Source organism: Primulina tabacum, chromosome 10 (assembly GCF_025594145.1).
Source record: "Primulina tabacum isolate GXHZ01 chromosome 10, ASM2559414v2, whole genome shotgun sequence".
Taxonomy (NCBI): Eukaryota; Viridiplantae; Streptophyta; class Magnoliopsida; order Lamiales; family Gesneriaceae; genus Primulina; species Primulina tabacum.
This window is the reverse complement of record NC_134559.1, coordinates 4,794,346-4,808,344: the sequence shown is the minus strand read 5'-3', so window position 1 is coordinate 4,808,344 and position 13,999 is coordinate 4,794,346. Positions and strand designations below refer to the sequence as shown.

The 13,999-nt window shown below is 36.9% G+C and overlaps 1 protein-coding gene across 1 annotated transcript; it reads left to right on the top strand.

Moving 5' to 3' along the window:
* The first annotated feature begins 760 nt into the window (after positions 1-760).
* LOC142505192 (serine/threonine-protein kinase ATR) lies at positions 761-12,929 on the top strand. The gene is given in 19 exon segments (XM_075618058.1): positions 761-998; positions 1,068-1,212; positions 1,493-1,605; positions 1,810-2,141; positions 2,255-2,379; positions 2,966-3,110; positions 3,241-3,816; positions 3,880-3,964; positions 4,205-4,456; positions 4,459-4,525; positions 5,138-5,687; positions 5,689-6,211; positions 6,214-6,388; positions 6,649-8,125; positions 8,127-10,034; positions 10,368-10,934; positions 11,222-11,845; positions 12,274-12,468; positions 12,620-12,929. Coding segments are annotated over 19 exon segments (8,184 nt in total). The 5' UTR covers positions 761-841; the 3' UTR covers positions 12,788-12,929.
* Positions 12,930-13,999: the final 1,070 nt, after the last annotated feature.

The window sequence follows — 13,999 nt, the reverse complement described above, 5'->3', positions numbered from 1 at the left end:
AAATATTATCAGTAAATAAATATAAATTGTAAACATTATTCAACCAAGGGAATACATATTGATACCAAATATAATGGAGCTTGGGAAAATTATGTGGTGGTTTAATGAGACAATGATTTGATATACTAATTTTTGTTTTGAATTTGTTTGGATTAATCAAGAAGTTGTTTTATTTTATTTGCAATATATCGGGAAGATTATTTAAGTTTTAATAATTATGTACATTTTTTGTTGTGCTCGTCAAAACTTAAAAATACTTATAATTTTCTTATCGATTTTTTCTAGGGTGAATCATCAATCCATGGTAAAAATTTGTATGAAAAGATCTCACGAATCATATTTTATGAGACATATATCTTATTTAGTCATATCTATATTATTCTATACTATATTATTAAGTGTGAGGACATGATAATAACTACCTAGCGATGAGACCATCTTTTTCATCCAATTTTACCCTTACATGATACTAATATTATACTTTTGTTTTTTGTTTTTTATTTCAATTTCAACACACAATCTTCCAATTTTACACTTCTATAATATTAATATTACACTTTTGTTTTAATTTTTTTCAATTTCAACGCACTATTATTTTTATTTTTTTATTTCAACAATTCAAATATCAATTTAATCTTTTCATGATTTGTCAAATTCCACTTTGTCCTTTCGACAACGATAATAAATTATATTCGCAGAGAATCCATAAAACACCTGCTCTCAATCCATTAATTAAAAAAATTGAAATATACAACAAAAAGTTTCACGACAAGGACATGGAAATGGGAGGGAAAACAGTTGCGAAACGCAGGAGTGTTTGAGTGTTTGTTCGGGGTGATGAATGGCGAATCTGTCAAGCCTCGTGCACGAGCTTCGAGAACGTATCGCTGCATCCTCTTCGGCTACTTCCACCACCCAGAACGATGACGTTTTGGAGTCCAGATTCCGGGCTGTTCTCCCCAATCTCCTCCAAGCTTACGTCGTCCCTTCCGCTTCTGGTCCGTGTATGCCTGTAATTGATTCTTTGCTTATCCTGTTGTTTTTTTAACTGATTAGATTTGCTGCAGCGAAAGAGAGAGAGGTGATTGCAGTGCTTAAACTCCTGGCGCACACTGCCAAGAACTTTCCCGGAGTTTTCTACCACGGAAAGGCCAGCACCGTGCTTCCTGTTATTGGTCGCATCATACCATTCTTTGCAGAACCTGCTTTTCTGTTAGTCACTTTGTTTTATATTTGTATGATATCCTGGGTGTGGTTGATCAATGTCCTTGCTTTTATAACCAATCGATTAAGTACCTGCTGTACATATTGTAATGTTTAGTCTGGCCAAATTGATTGCTTTTTAGCAAGTTCAAGGGGGATTTATTTGTTTCTTTGGGTGCATTTGCTGCTAGCGTTTCATAAATTTAAGTTTATGGGTTTAATAGACTTTTCTGTTAGTTGTTCTGTAAGATTTAATGTTCGAGTTACCCATGTTTTTGCTTCTATTCAGCTCTCGACATGGAACTATTGTTGAAACTGTTGGATCCCTGTTATCCTTGCTCCGTACTGGTGACCGAGACGCATTCCGCCAATTTTTTATGGACATAATGTTGTTGGTTAAAGGTATGCTTTCTTATAGAAATAATTAAATGTTATTTCTTGATCTGAAAAGTTTCTTATTTTCTTCCTTGCAATTTCTTGGTTTGAAAAGTGCCTATTTTCTTTCTTCTTGGATTGAGGAGCTTTATTACCATCACCTGCATAAACTTGTACATGTCTCAAATCCATGTTCCGATCATTGAAATGGGCTTATAAAATATCTTATAGATCTTGCGTACGTCGCCTCAATTTGCAATAAGACAAACTCTTCAGAAGGAAATAAAGTGTCCATGACTTCTTTTTGCGAATCTGTTGCGGCAATCAGCAATGAAACTGCTCTTCTCAGCGATATTCCGACATCTAACAGACCTGTCAATGGTTATGGAATATCAATAGATCTCACGGGGAAGGAAAGGTTTCTACCATTTGCCACTTCAGTCATCAAACTTCTTTATAAATCCTTAACCGAAGGAACTTTAAATGTCGAAGGACTAGTGGATGTGCCGTGTGTTTTGGCTGTCTGCAATCTTTTATGTTACGGAGACGATGATCTGCACATGGTGGGCACACTTAACTGCAAGTTGAATCTACTTCTTCAAACTTACTATAGCACTGTGGTTGGTTTTTTCTAACTGTTTGATACAGGTTGGCTAACTTTTCAAATTTCCTGAAGGCATGTTTTGACTTTGCACGCCTTGTTGGAGCAGGAAGAAATAGTGAGATTATTCCTTCTGAAATCTTCATACAGTCAATGACAATTATATTGAATGAAGATGTTGAAGGAGTTTCAGTTTTCAGGTATCTTTATTTACATCCACTCAATGTGACTAGTTGCTTGTAATTACGGATTATCCCATGTCATGTTTGATTGCTCATTGTTTATCAGTTTTGCTTTATGGTTACTCAAATGCCTTTTTTACATCATCGTCGAGCTTGAGCAATGTTATTATGCTTTCTGGATTGTGCACCAGTCACATCCCGGCTGCTGCATTTCTACCACCCATTCCAGCTTTGGTGATGTCTGCTACTTCATGCATTGCTTACCTCATAGTGTTGAATATGTTACTTATGACCAAGCACACTTGTTAGGAACACAACAATTTGAAAAACACTGTTTCCAATAATGCATCTATGAGCTAGATGCAAAGTAGGCAGGCCATCACAAGACAAGGTTGATAAAGATTTATCACTGGCTTTGAGTTTCAGAACATGATCCCATGTTGCTGAATCTTAAATTCATATCCAAAAATTATGCCACCCCATTTACTTAATTTTTAGGGTGGTTATTAGAAGTTGGTTGGTTTAAAACTGGCTTTGCTGTTTTTCTTTTCATTATCAACTTGGGATTTGATTACTTCTCTCAAACACTCTACTTTTGATGCAGAAGTGCAGTTTATGATTCTTCTCTGGGTGGATGTCTTCATGCATTGCACTCTGGTTCTCCTGATGAAATTGTAAGGTCTACAGCGGCTGATTTTGTACGCATATTTCCCGAGTCTCTGTTGAAGACTAGGAGCATGGAGCTCAAGGTTATAGTTGACAATGTTATTTTTATGGTTATATGTATGTAACAAATGTATACCTATCTGTGATTGCATTATATTTTAATATGTGGTTAAGGATATCCGTTGTTTTTTGTTTTTTTTTGCAATATGTCAGGCTGCCTTATGTAGTGCATATGTGAGGATTGCAAAAATGTGTCCCCCTCAATTTTGGAAGCCAGAGTGTCTTATTTATTTACTTTGCTCATCCGATCCCATGTTTCAATTGATAGACTGCTTCAAAGTGGCAGTTTCCAGGCTTTCTCCTTACCTTGTTGGCAGGATTATTACCGATGATCGCGATATCAGTATGTTGGCTTTTAGAGATACTGCTAATGAGATATCAACAATTGGGGGGAAGAGACGCAATCAGTGCACAGACACTTCAGAGACAAAGCGACAAAAGAGGGAATATAAATGTACGGATTCTGGTAACAAAAGAGAGGAAGCTTACAAACTATGTGGGTTTTCAGGAATTAGAGAAAAAGAATATGCTGATTTTCTGTTTAGTTCATTGACTCTATTGGTTGAATTTTTAAAACCTCCTGGGGAGAACTCTAATTCAATGAGTACAGAAACTGCCCTAACTGCTATTAGCATACTTTGTGTTGTTTTTTCTGAACATCCTCACACGGACCTTTCTATTTGCATATATCGTCAAATGTGCAAGTGGATTTTTTGGATGTTTGAGCAGGTTCGTCTTTTTTTATTCGCTTTTCCCCGTGAATTGGAATTATCCTTTAATAATGTTGAATAGCTCCAGCAGGCAAAGCTAGGACATCCATTTGCCATGGATATATCCATCTTTCTGGAAGCTGTTGACAGCCTGTTGTTCATGCAAGGTAATGGAACTGCTGTCATAAACTTTATTTATGATGCCTGCACAATATATGTGTGAGATCTCCCCCTTATTTTTTTTTTAATCATGTCTTGTGCTTTCTGGTTAAATGCTGCTTTTGAATAAAACATTGCCTCTCAATTGTATTTGAGCACCATGTAGTTGATTTCTGGCTGATAAATCTCTTAGCAATCTATCATGTCTTACATCAGGTACCTCACCAACCTGTGCATTTTCATTTTAGGGTCCCTTTCTGAAGAGAATAAGAATGAACTCTTTGAAAGCACGGGTGACATTGGAACTCTATTGCTCCCCGTGCTAAAGCTTTCATGGAATCATTCTTCTTCAATAATCGATTACTGCCCTCCTTGGAAGGCAAAGTGTCTGTCAATTCGAATTTTGTCTAAGATTGGGTTTATAGCTCAGAGTGGAGTGGATCTTGATGTTTTGGACTTGGGGCTTCGTGATGAAGCAGAAGAAGTTAGAATTAAAGCTGTTATTCTATGCCATTGATTCTTCGAAGCTGTGATGTTAATTTTCTGATGCATATGTTCAACAAACTGGAGTAAGTGAAGAATGCTGCTCTATATTCATGTTGAATTAATTGAATCACAGTTGTTTATTCCTTTGTTGATTTATCATTTTATGTGGGAGGATGATAACTTGAGCGTGATTCTTTGCTCTTATGGTTTATCCCTTGTTTGAAGGACTAAACTTTTTAAATGACAATTTATGCAGCAGCTATATTTGTCAGAATGTGTTTATAAAATCTTTCATGGCCACCAGTAACCTTTCAATATTGCCGCCAGTGCATCCATATTAGTGTGCATTATCTTTTCAATTCCTTTTTATCATATTATTTATATATATGTCATGCTCCATCCAAAACTTGTGTAGATCGAAATGGATATAAATTTCATTCATGAGTTCGCTAGCCTTTTTTCCCCTTCCAGTTTGATAGCTAATCTTGAAGAAGGGGTTCTCATTACTGAATTCATAGAATTAATGCAGTTTTATTCCTGCTAGCTCTTTTAGCGAAACCATTTTTAATGGCAGTGTATCAATATAGGCATGCATTTAATCATTAATCAAGTGCTAGTGCGTCAGAGTGTACGGTTTGCGTGCTTCTTAAACATATAATCATGTGATTAATGTGCCACCTATAACTCTGCTGCAGGATCCTGGTGAAAGAAAAAAATAAGCAAGTCAAGAAAATCATTCCCCTTTTTCTGGGTCATCTGGCATGTCTCTTTGGATGTTATGAGGAAGCATCACTTGGTGATAGTAGATACAAACTATACTTGATGAATGACCAGGAGAAACAGGAATCTAAATTTGATAATCTCTTAAAAGGATTTTGGTGTTCAAAGTGTGATGGTACTATAGCAGTCAATCACAGAGCATGCTCGAAAGTTCTGTGGCCTAATGTGCAGAACACTAAATTTCTTTTGAATTGTGATTACACAGATTTGCAGTCTCTCTTTTTTGACCTCCTTTATGATGAATCATCAGAAGAAGTTCAAGTTGCTTGTGTGAGAATGCTTAAGAGAATCCTTTTGCATGGACCTGTAGATATTTTGCTTAAAACAAAAACAAAATGGCTTCAGTGTCTTGATTTTTTACTACTACACAGGAATAAAATTGTGAGGGAAACATTTTGTTCACAGATTGGTTTCTTCCTCGAGGATTCTATTTTAAATTATTTATTTATCAGTGGGGATTCTGCTAAATATATCTAGGGAACAGGTGTTTATGGACAAGATAAAACATGCTTTTGCAGCTGCTGAAGATCCTCTTGTTTTGGAAACTCTAATAGAAACTGGAGCAACAATAATGCAGGCTGTTGATATTCATAGTCAACTGTTTCTCTTCTCCCTTATTCTGTTAATAGATCAGCTTGGCAATCCTTACGTGACAGTGAGGCTAACTGCATCAAAGTTCATAAACAGATCTTGCTGTTTCCATCATAGCGGGGGACTTGAACAACTCGTTTCTAAAGTTGTGCAGGTTCGAAATGAATTGTATTATTTTTTATCCACGAAGCTTGCCAATCAATCAAAATTGGTAGAAGAGTTCTCTGCAGCTGTTCTTGGTGTGGAAACTGAAGAACTTGTCAAGAGAATTATTCCCATTGTTCTTCCAAGGCTTGTTGTTCTCCAACACAATAACGACCAAGCAATATCCACTTTATGTGAGTTGGCCAAGTATTCGAACACAGATATGGTACAACTGATTGTTAATTGGCTGCCTAAGTGCTTGCCTTTGCTCTTCACCAAGCTGATGGGAAAGAACTAAAATCTGCTCTGCAGTTCTACCATGAATATACTGGGTCTGATAACAAAGAAATCTTTGCAGCTGCTTTACCTGCACTTTTAGATGAACTTATATGCTTTACAGACGTGGATGATCTAGAAGAAATAAGTAAAAGGTAATTACTCGAGACATTTTCACTGGGGTCCATTTGATGGCTTTGAAATGTGACTTGTAACTGCTAATACCCGTTACAAACATATAACCTGATGGAAAATTAATTAGCCTTCTCATTTTCGTGTGGAACTCTTTTGGAATTCATTATGATTTTGTTGATGTAATCAAACATTTTGTTGTTAAATTATTTAATTCTCATTAGCCTGCATGATACTTTAATAAGGAAGAGATATTTGACCATGTCCATCCTCTTTTCTACAGATTAGCCAGGGTTCCTCGAATGATAAAGGATGTGGCAGAAATTCTTACAGGAAGTGAAGATCTGTCAGGATTTTTGAGGAACCATTATGTTGGTCTGTTGAACAGCATTGACAGAAAGATGCTTCACGCAGAGGATATATCCTTGCAAAAACAAGCCGTCAGGCGGATAGAGATGCTGATTAAATTAATGGGCTCCCATCTTAGCACCTATGTACCAAAAATTATGGTCCTTCTCATGCATGCCATCAATAAGGATTGGCTCCAGGGTGAGGGTCTCTCGGTTTTGCATTTCTTCATAAAGCAATTAGCATTATTGTCACCATCTAGCATTAAACATGTGATTTCCCAAGTTTTTGCTGCTCTAGTCCCTTTTCTGGAGAGAGAGACTGAAAATTCATTTTCCCACTTGCAAAAAATTGTGGAGATATTGGAAGAGCTTGTGCTTCAGAATAAGGTAATCTTAAAGCAAAATATCCACGAGTTCCCTCCTGTACCCGACATTCCTGTTCTGATAAAAGTAAACAAAATGATTCAAGAAGCATGTGGATTGAAGACTCTGAAAGACCAGTTACGTGATGTTGTGGATGGGTTAAATCACGATAACTTAAATGTGAGATACATGGTAGCATCTAAGCTAAGGAAATTGCTGGACCTGAATAGGGAAGAATTTATAACTTTGCTCACTAAGGAGGGGGATCTAATGATGGATCTCGTGAGCTCTTTGATAACTTCACTGCTTAAAGGTTGTGCAGAGGAATCAAGAACTTCAGTTGGACAACGGCTGAAGTTGATATGTGCCGATTGCCTTGGAGCACTTGGTGCTGTTGATCCTGCCAAAGTCAAGGGATTTGCCATCACTCGTTTTAAGATTGCATGTGCTGATGATGATTTAATATTCGAGTTGATCCATAAACATCTGGCCAGGGCTTTCAGAGCTGCACCTGACACCATTGTTCAAGATTCGTCTGCATTGGCTATTCAGGAGCTGCTAAAGCTCGCTGGTTGCCAGGCATCACTTGATGAGAACATTTCAGAGCAAAGAAAAGACATACCCCGCAAGGTGGGAAAATCTTCTACCAAGGACATAAATGAGTGCACAGAAATGGTCGGTAGGGGCCAGAGATTGTGGGACCGTTTTTCTGATTATGTCAAAGAGATTATAGCCCCTTGCTTAACCTCAAGATTCCAGCTCCCTAATGTGTCAGATTCCGCTGCTTCTGGTCCAATTTACCGACCTTCAATGTCGTTCAGAAGATGGATTTATTTTTGGATTAAAAAATTAACTGTACATGCCACTGGCTCCCGGTTTACAATTTTTAATGCTTGCCGAGGTATAGTGCGTCACGATATGCAAATTGCAATGTATCTTCTGCCTTATTTAGTCTTGAATGCTGTATGTGATGGTACTCAGGAGGCACGCCGTGGAGTAACTGAGGAAATTCTATCAGTTCTTGATGCGGCAGCCTCCGATAATGGTAACTATTTCTGTGCATGGTAGTAATTCTGGACAAAGTGAAGTGTGCATTCAAGCTGTGTTTACCCTTCTTGATAATCTAGGCCAATGGGTGGATGATGTTGAGCAAGAACTTACCCTATCCCAACCTGTTCAGTTATGTATCTCCAAGGAACTAGCTGTCAAGTCCAAGGATAGGAACATATCACTTCCAAAGGAATCACAACAAGCATTTGTGCAATGTAAGCATGTATCCGAACTCCTGGACGCAATTCCCAAGGTATATCTTGCTAAGGCCTCTTTCAGGTGTCAGGCTTATGCCAGATCTTTATTATACTTTGAATCTTACGTGCGGGAGAAGTCAGGAGCTTTCAACCCTGCTTCTGAAAGGAGTGGTGTCTTTGACGATGAAGACATCTCTTATCTAATGGAAATATACAGTGGATTAGATGAGCCAGATGGGTTGTCTGGTCTGGCATCTTTGCGCAAGTCAAAGAGCTTGCAAGACCATCTCCTGATTAATAAAAAGGCAGGAAACTGGGCTGAAGCTCTGACTTCTTGTGAGCAAGCTTTGCAGATGGATCCCACTTCTGTTCAGAGACATTCTGATGTCCTTGACTGTTTGTTGAACATGTGTCATTTACAGGCCATGGTAACTCATGTCGATGGATTACTTTCTAGGGTTCCTCTATACAAGAAAACATGGTGTACACAAGGCGTTCAGGCTGCATGGAGGCTTGGGAGGTGGGACTTGATGAATGAATACCTTAGTGGAGCTGATGAAGAAGGTTTACTTTGTAGCAGCTCTGAGAGTAATGCTCTTTTTGACTTGGATGTTTCAAAAATTCTTCATGCAATGATGAAAAAGGATCAATTTTCTGTTGCTGAGAAAATTGCATTGTCTAAACAAGCTCTTATTGCTCCTCTTGCTGCTGCTGGGATGGATTCTTATGCACGAGCATACCCATTCGTCGTCAAGCTTCACTTGCTTCGGGAGCTGGAGGACTTTAATTCTCTTCTAAATGGTCAGTCTTTTTTGAATAGAAGATTCCATCTTGGTGAACCAGAGTTCTCAAGAGTTTTGGAAAACTGGGAGAGTCGATTAAAACTTACACAACCATCTCTTTGGACTAGAGAACCGCTTTTGGCATTTCGAAGACTTGTTTTTGGTGCCAGTGGTCTTGATTCTCAAGTTGGTAACTGCTGGTTACAGTATGCAAAGCTATGTCGGTCAGCTGGTCATTATGAAGTTGCAAATAGAGCAATTTTAGAAGCCAAGGCAGCAGGTGCTTCCAATTTTTATATTGAGAAAGCGAAGCTCTTGTGGAGCAATAAGCGGGCTGATGGTGCCATAGCTGAGTTGCAACAATCACTTCTCAACATGCCTGTGGAAGTTGTTGGCTCTGCTGCTATTTCGTCAATTACTAGCCTCTCTGTTGTTCCTCTTAACCCTCCGCCTTTACTGGTAGATACTCAATCTATGAATAAAAATGAAGATGTGGCGAAGACCCTCCTTTTATACTCAAGGTGGATTCACTACACTGGGCAGAAGCAGAAGGAAGATGTAATAAGTCTGTATTCTAGGGTGAAGGAACTCCAGCCCAAGTGGGAGAAAGGATACTTTTATATGGCAAAATATTGCGATGAATTGCTTGTTGATGCTAGAAAGCGCCAGGAGGACCATACCGAACAGTCTCCTAGACAGAGACCATCCAATTCAGCTATTGTCTCATCGACCAATGTGAATACTGAGAGAAGGTGGTGGACTTACCTTCCTGATGTTCTTTTGTTTTATGCAAAGGGACTACATAGGGGGCACAAGAATCTCTTTCAAGCCCTACCAAGGTTGTTAACATTATGGTTTGACTTTGGAAGTGTTTATCACAGAAATAATTTGTCATCCAATAAAGATTTGGCGAATGTTCACGGGAAGGTAATAATTTTACAGGTTCAAAAAAACTATGTTATTGTAATTTACTAGATGAAAAACTATCTCAATCTTGTCCAAGGTTAAATGGTCATATCTGTCCTCATCCAAACATTATTAAAACCATCATAAATTTTTATAAAAGATCTTATACAAAATGATCTATATATTTTTTAATTTTATTATAAACTTTAAACTTTGAACACAAAAATTACTTAAACCCAACAGAAATTTAATGTATGTCATTATTGCGTGTCAAAGGGTATTGGTATATATACACACACAAACACATATGTATATATGCTACCTTATGTTCTTAGTATCTTTCTCATTGCCAAGGTTATGAGCATCATGAGAGGGTGTTTAAAGGACTTGCCCACCTACCAGTGGTTAACTGTCTTGCCTCAGTTAGTTTCAAGAATTTGCCACCAAAATGAAGAAACTGTCCGCTTAGTGAAACACATTATTACTTCCGTGCTCCGTCAATATCCACAGCAAGCTCTGTGGACCATTGCAGCCGTTACAAAATCCACAGTTTCTTCAAGAAGGGAGGCTGCGGCTGAGATTATACAAGCTGCAAGAAGGGGATCCAATCAGGGAGGTTCTAACTCTATGTTTGTGCAGTTTGCCACCCTAGTTGATCATCTCATAAAGCTGTGTTTTCATCCAGGCCAAGCAAAGGCAAGGACAATTAACATTTTGACTGAATTTAGCGCCCTTAAGAGGCTGATGCCCGTGGATATCATAATGCCGACCCAGGAATCTCTTACTGTTAATTTACCTCCATGTGACATGAATCTGACTGATTCTGGTACATCTGATATCTTTTCGCATTCGGATCTTCCGACGATATCAGGAATAGCTGATGAGGCCGAGATTCTTTCCTCTCTTCAACGTCCAAAGAAAGTAAGATCTGAAGGATTTTTTTTTCGCCCTTAATTATGAGAGTTTTTTTTCCTTTTATTCCTTCTGGATGAGGCAGTGAAACACTTTCTGCATCCTCCCATTCAATCTGTTCCCCAAATCCAATTCTGTCGTGGCCAGTCTATTGGCTCCAAGTTGGATGTCTGAAGTTGAATTCTTTTGGTTGGTTGTGTCAATCTCTATATAGAGGTTTTTTAATCATGGCTACTAAAGGTAGAAGATATTTCTCATTTCATAGTACTATATTATAATAAATCTTATTTTTGCAGATAATTCTCATGGGCAGTGATGGAATTGAACGCCCATTTCTTTGCAAACCAAAAGATGACCTAAGAAAAGATGCACGCATGATGGAGTTCAATGCAATGATAAATCGTCTGCTATGCAAGTGTCCTGAAAGTCGTCGGAGGAAGCTTTATATTCGTACTTTTTCAGTGATTCCATTGACAGAAGATTGTGGTATGGTTGAGTGGGTCCCTTACACTCGTGGACTCCGACATATTCTCCAGGACATCTACATAAGCTGTGGAAAGTTTGACAGACAGAAAACAAATCCTCAAATTAAGCGTGTTTATGATCAATTCCAAGGTAAAATGCCAGAAGATGAAATGCTGAAGACCAAAGTTTTGCCAATGTTCCCTCCAGTCTTCCATAAATGGTTCCGGAACACATTTTCAGAACCAGCTGCATGGTTTAGGGCTCGGATAGCGTATGCACATACTGCAGCAGTTTGGTCTATGGTTGGTCATATCGTTGGCCTTGGGGATAGGCATGGTGAAAACATTCTCTTTGATTCTACCACAGGCGATTGTGTGCATGTGGACTTTAGTTGCTTGTTTGACAAAGGCCTTCAGTTGGAGAAACCAGAGTTGGTGCCTTTCAGATTGACACAGGTATGGCAAGGAAAAAAATTTAAATAGTCCAGGAATTAAACTAAGACTCTCTTTCATGTCTGGCCTAGGTTAGTCTTGGATAAAAATTGTATGCTCAAGCATACTGAAAAATTTCAAGTTCCACCAAAAACTTTATAATTTTTTGTATTTGTGCTATAGACCTTGGGATTTTCTGCTAATCCTGTCGGGAAAAGTTGAATCTAAAAAAGTTTTGCATTTTGCAAAAGAAAAAAAAATTATTTTTAATTATCAAAGAAGCCAAGGAAAGGTCATGCAGTTGCTTACGAGTTCTTATGTTCTACACTGAAGGTTGCTTTTGATAATTTTCAGTTGATGTAATATCATTTCCTAGAGGGAGATAATAATACACTATTCATCTGATTTTTTGTTTTTGTTTTTGTTTATGTATGTTTTTGTTTTTGGTTTAGAACATGATTGATGGGCTAGGGATAACTGGATATGAGGGCATTTACCTCCGTGTTTGCGAGATCACCCTTTCAACACTACGTGGTCACAAGGAGACGCTCATGAGCGTCTTGGAAACCTTCATCCACGATCCCCTTGTGGAATGGACAAAATCCCACAAGTCCAGTGGGGTAGAAGTTCAAAACCCCCACGCGCAGGTTCGAAAGTGCTATTTCCTTGTGCAATTTCAGTTTGTGATTGATTTTATGAATATGTGATGTCGTTTAGGGAAATGTGGGATAATTAACTCATGGTTTGGCAAAATGCTGATAGTATATAAAAGCTAATATAGCTGGTCTAAATTTGTAGCGAGCCATCAATAACATTGAAGCACGTCTGCAAGGAGTTGTAGTTGGTGTTGGCGCAGCGCCGTCTTTGCCTCTTGCAGTTGAAGGACAAGCTCGGCGTCTGATCGCAGAGGCGGTTTCACTTAAAAACCTGGGAAAGATGTACATATGGTGGATGCCTTGGTTTTAGGAGTTGCCATGTAAAGTAGGCAATTTGTCCAAATTTTACTTGTCATCTGGCAAGTTTATTCGGCATATATGGATGGCTTCCACAAGCAGAGGAGGAGCTACGACTTTTACATTGTAGAGCTAAATTGAATATTTATATAATTATATATATTAAAAAAATTAAAATATAAATATAATACTTAACAATAGAAACCAATAATTTTTTACTCATGTGGTAAATAAGGTTGTTTCTAATTAAAAAAAAAAGTTTGATTTCGGATAATGAAAATTTAAAAATTTATACATGTTTCAATTTAAATTACTTATAAATTAAAAGCAACTGTGTCAAATTTTTTTTACTATTTAGAATAATAAAATAAAACTTTAATGATTGCAAAGAAAATATTAACATAGAGAATTAAATTTTAAAAATATATGAATAAGACATTTTCATCTTATATATATTTACTACATTTAGATTAGATATTTTTATATTATACTGGAGTATTTTTTAATACAATTTCAATTAACTTATGAGACGAATTTCTTATTCGGGTCATCCATAAAAAAATATTAATTTTATGGTAAGAGTATTATTTTTTATTGTGAATATCAATAGGGTTGATCCGTCTCACAGATAAATATTCGTGAGACCATCTCACAAAAGACTCTCTCTTAAATCAATGCCAAAAGTTTGAACAAAATATGTATCAACGTCATTAAAAAATAACTATTGAAACATCAATCTTCTATTTTATTCCGTAATCTCGTATTTACAATTAAGGGTTAAAAATTAACGCTTTATCATTATAATGAACACCGAAATAATTAAATAAATCTAGTTAATATATCTATAACATAATAATTTATTATATTTCCATTTTTCTAGAAGAGTTGTTACAATTTTAATAGTTTTAATACATTCAAATTTTGATGATTGCGTGAATATCTATCTATTCAAAAACTCTAAATGATGCTTTATTAATAACTATTTTTTGTTAATAAAAAAATATTTGCAAATACAATTAATATCATGTGCGTTTATGTATAAAATTTATATTTACATCATTAATGATAAATATGCACCAATCTCATAAATATATTTAATGCTTATATTTTTAAATAAAATTAAGGGTTATATAATTTCTTTTTAAAAAAAATCAAAATCGAGAGGAGCTAAATTACATCAAAATTATATATATAGGAAAAATTGAGGGTATCCTCCTCCCCTCTA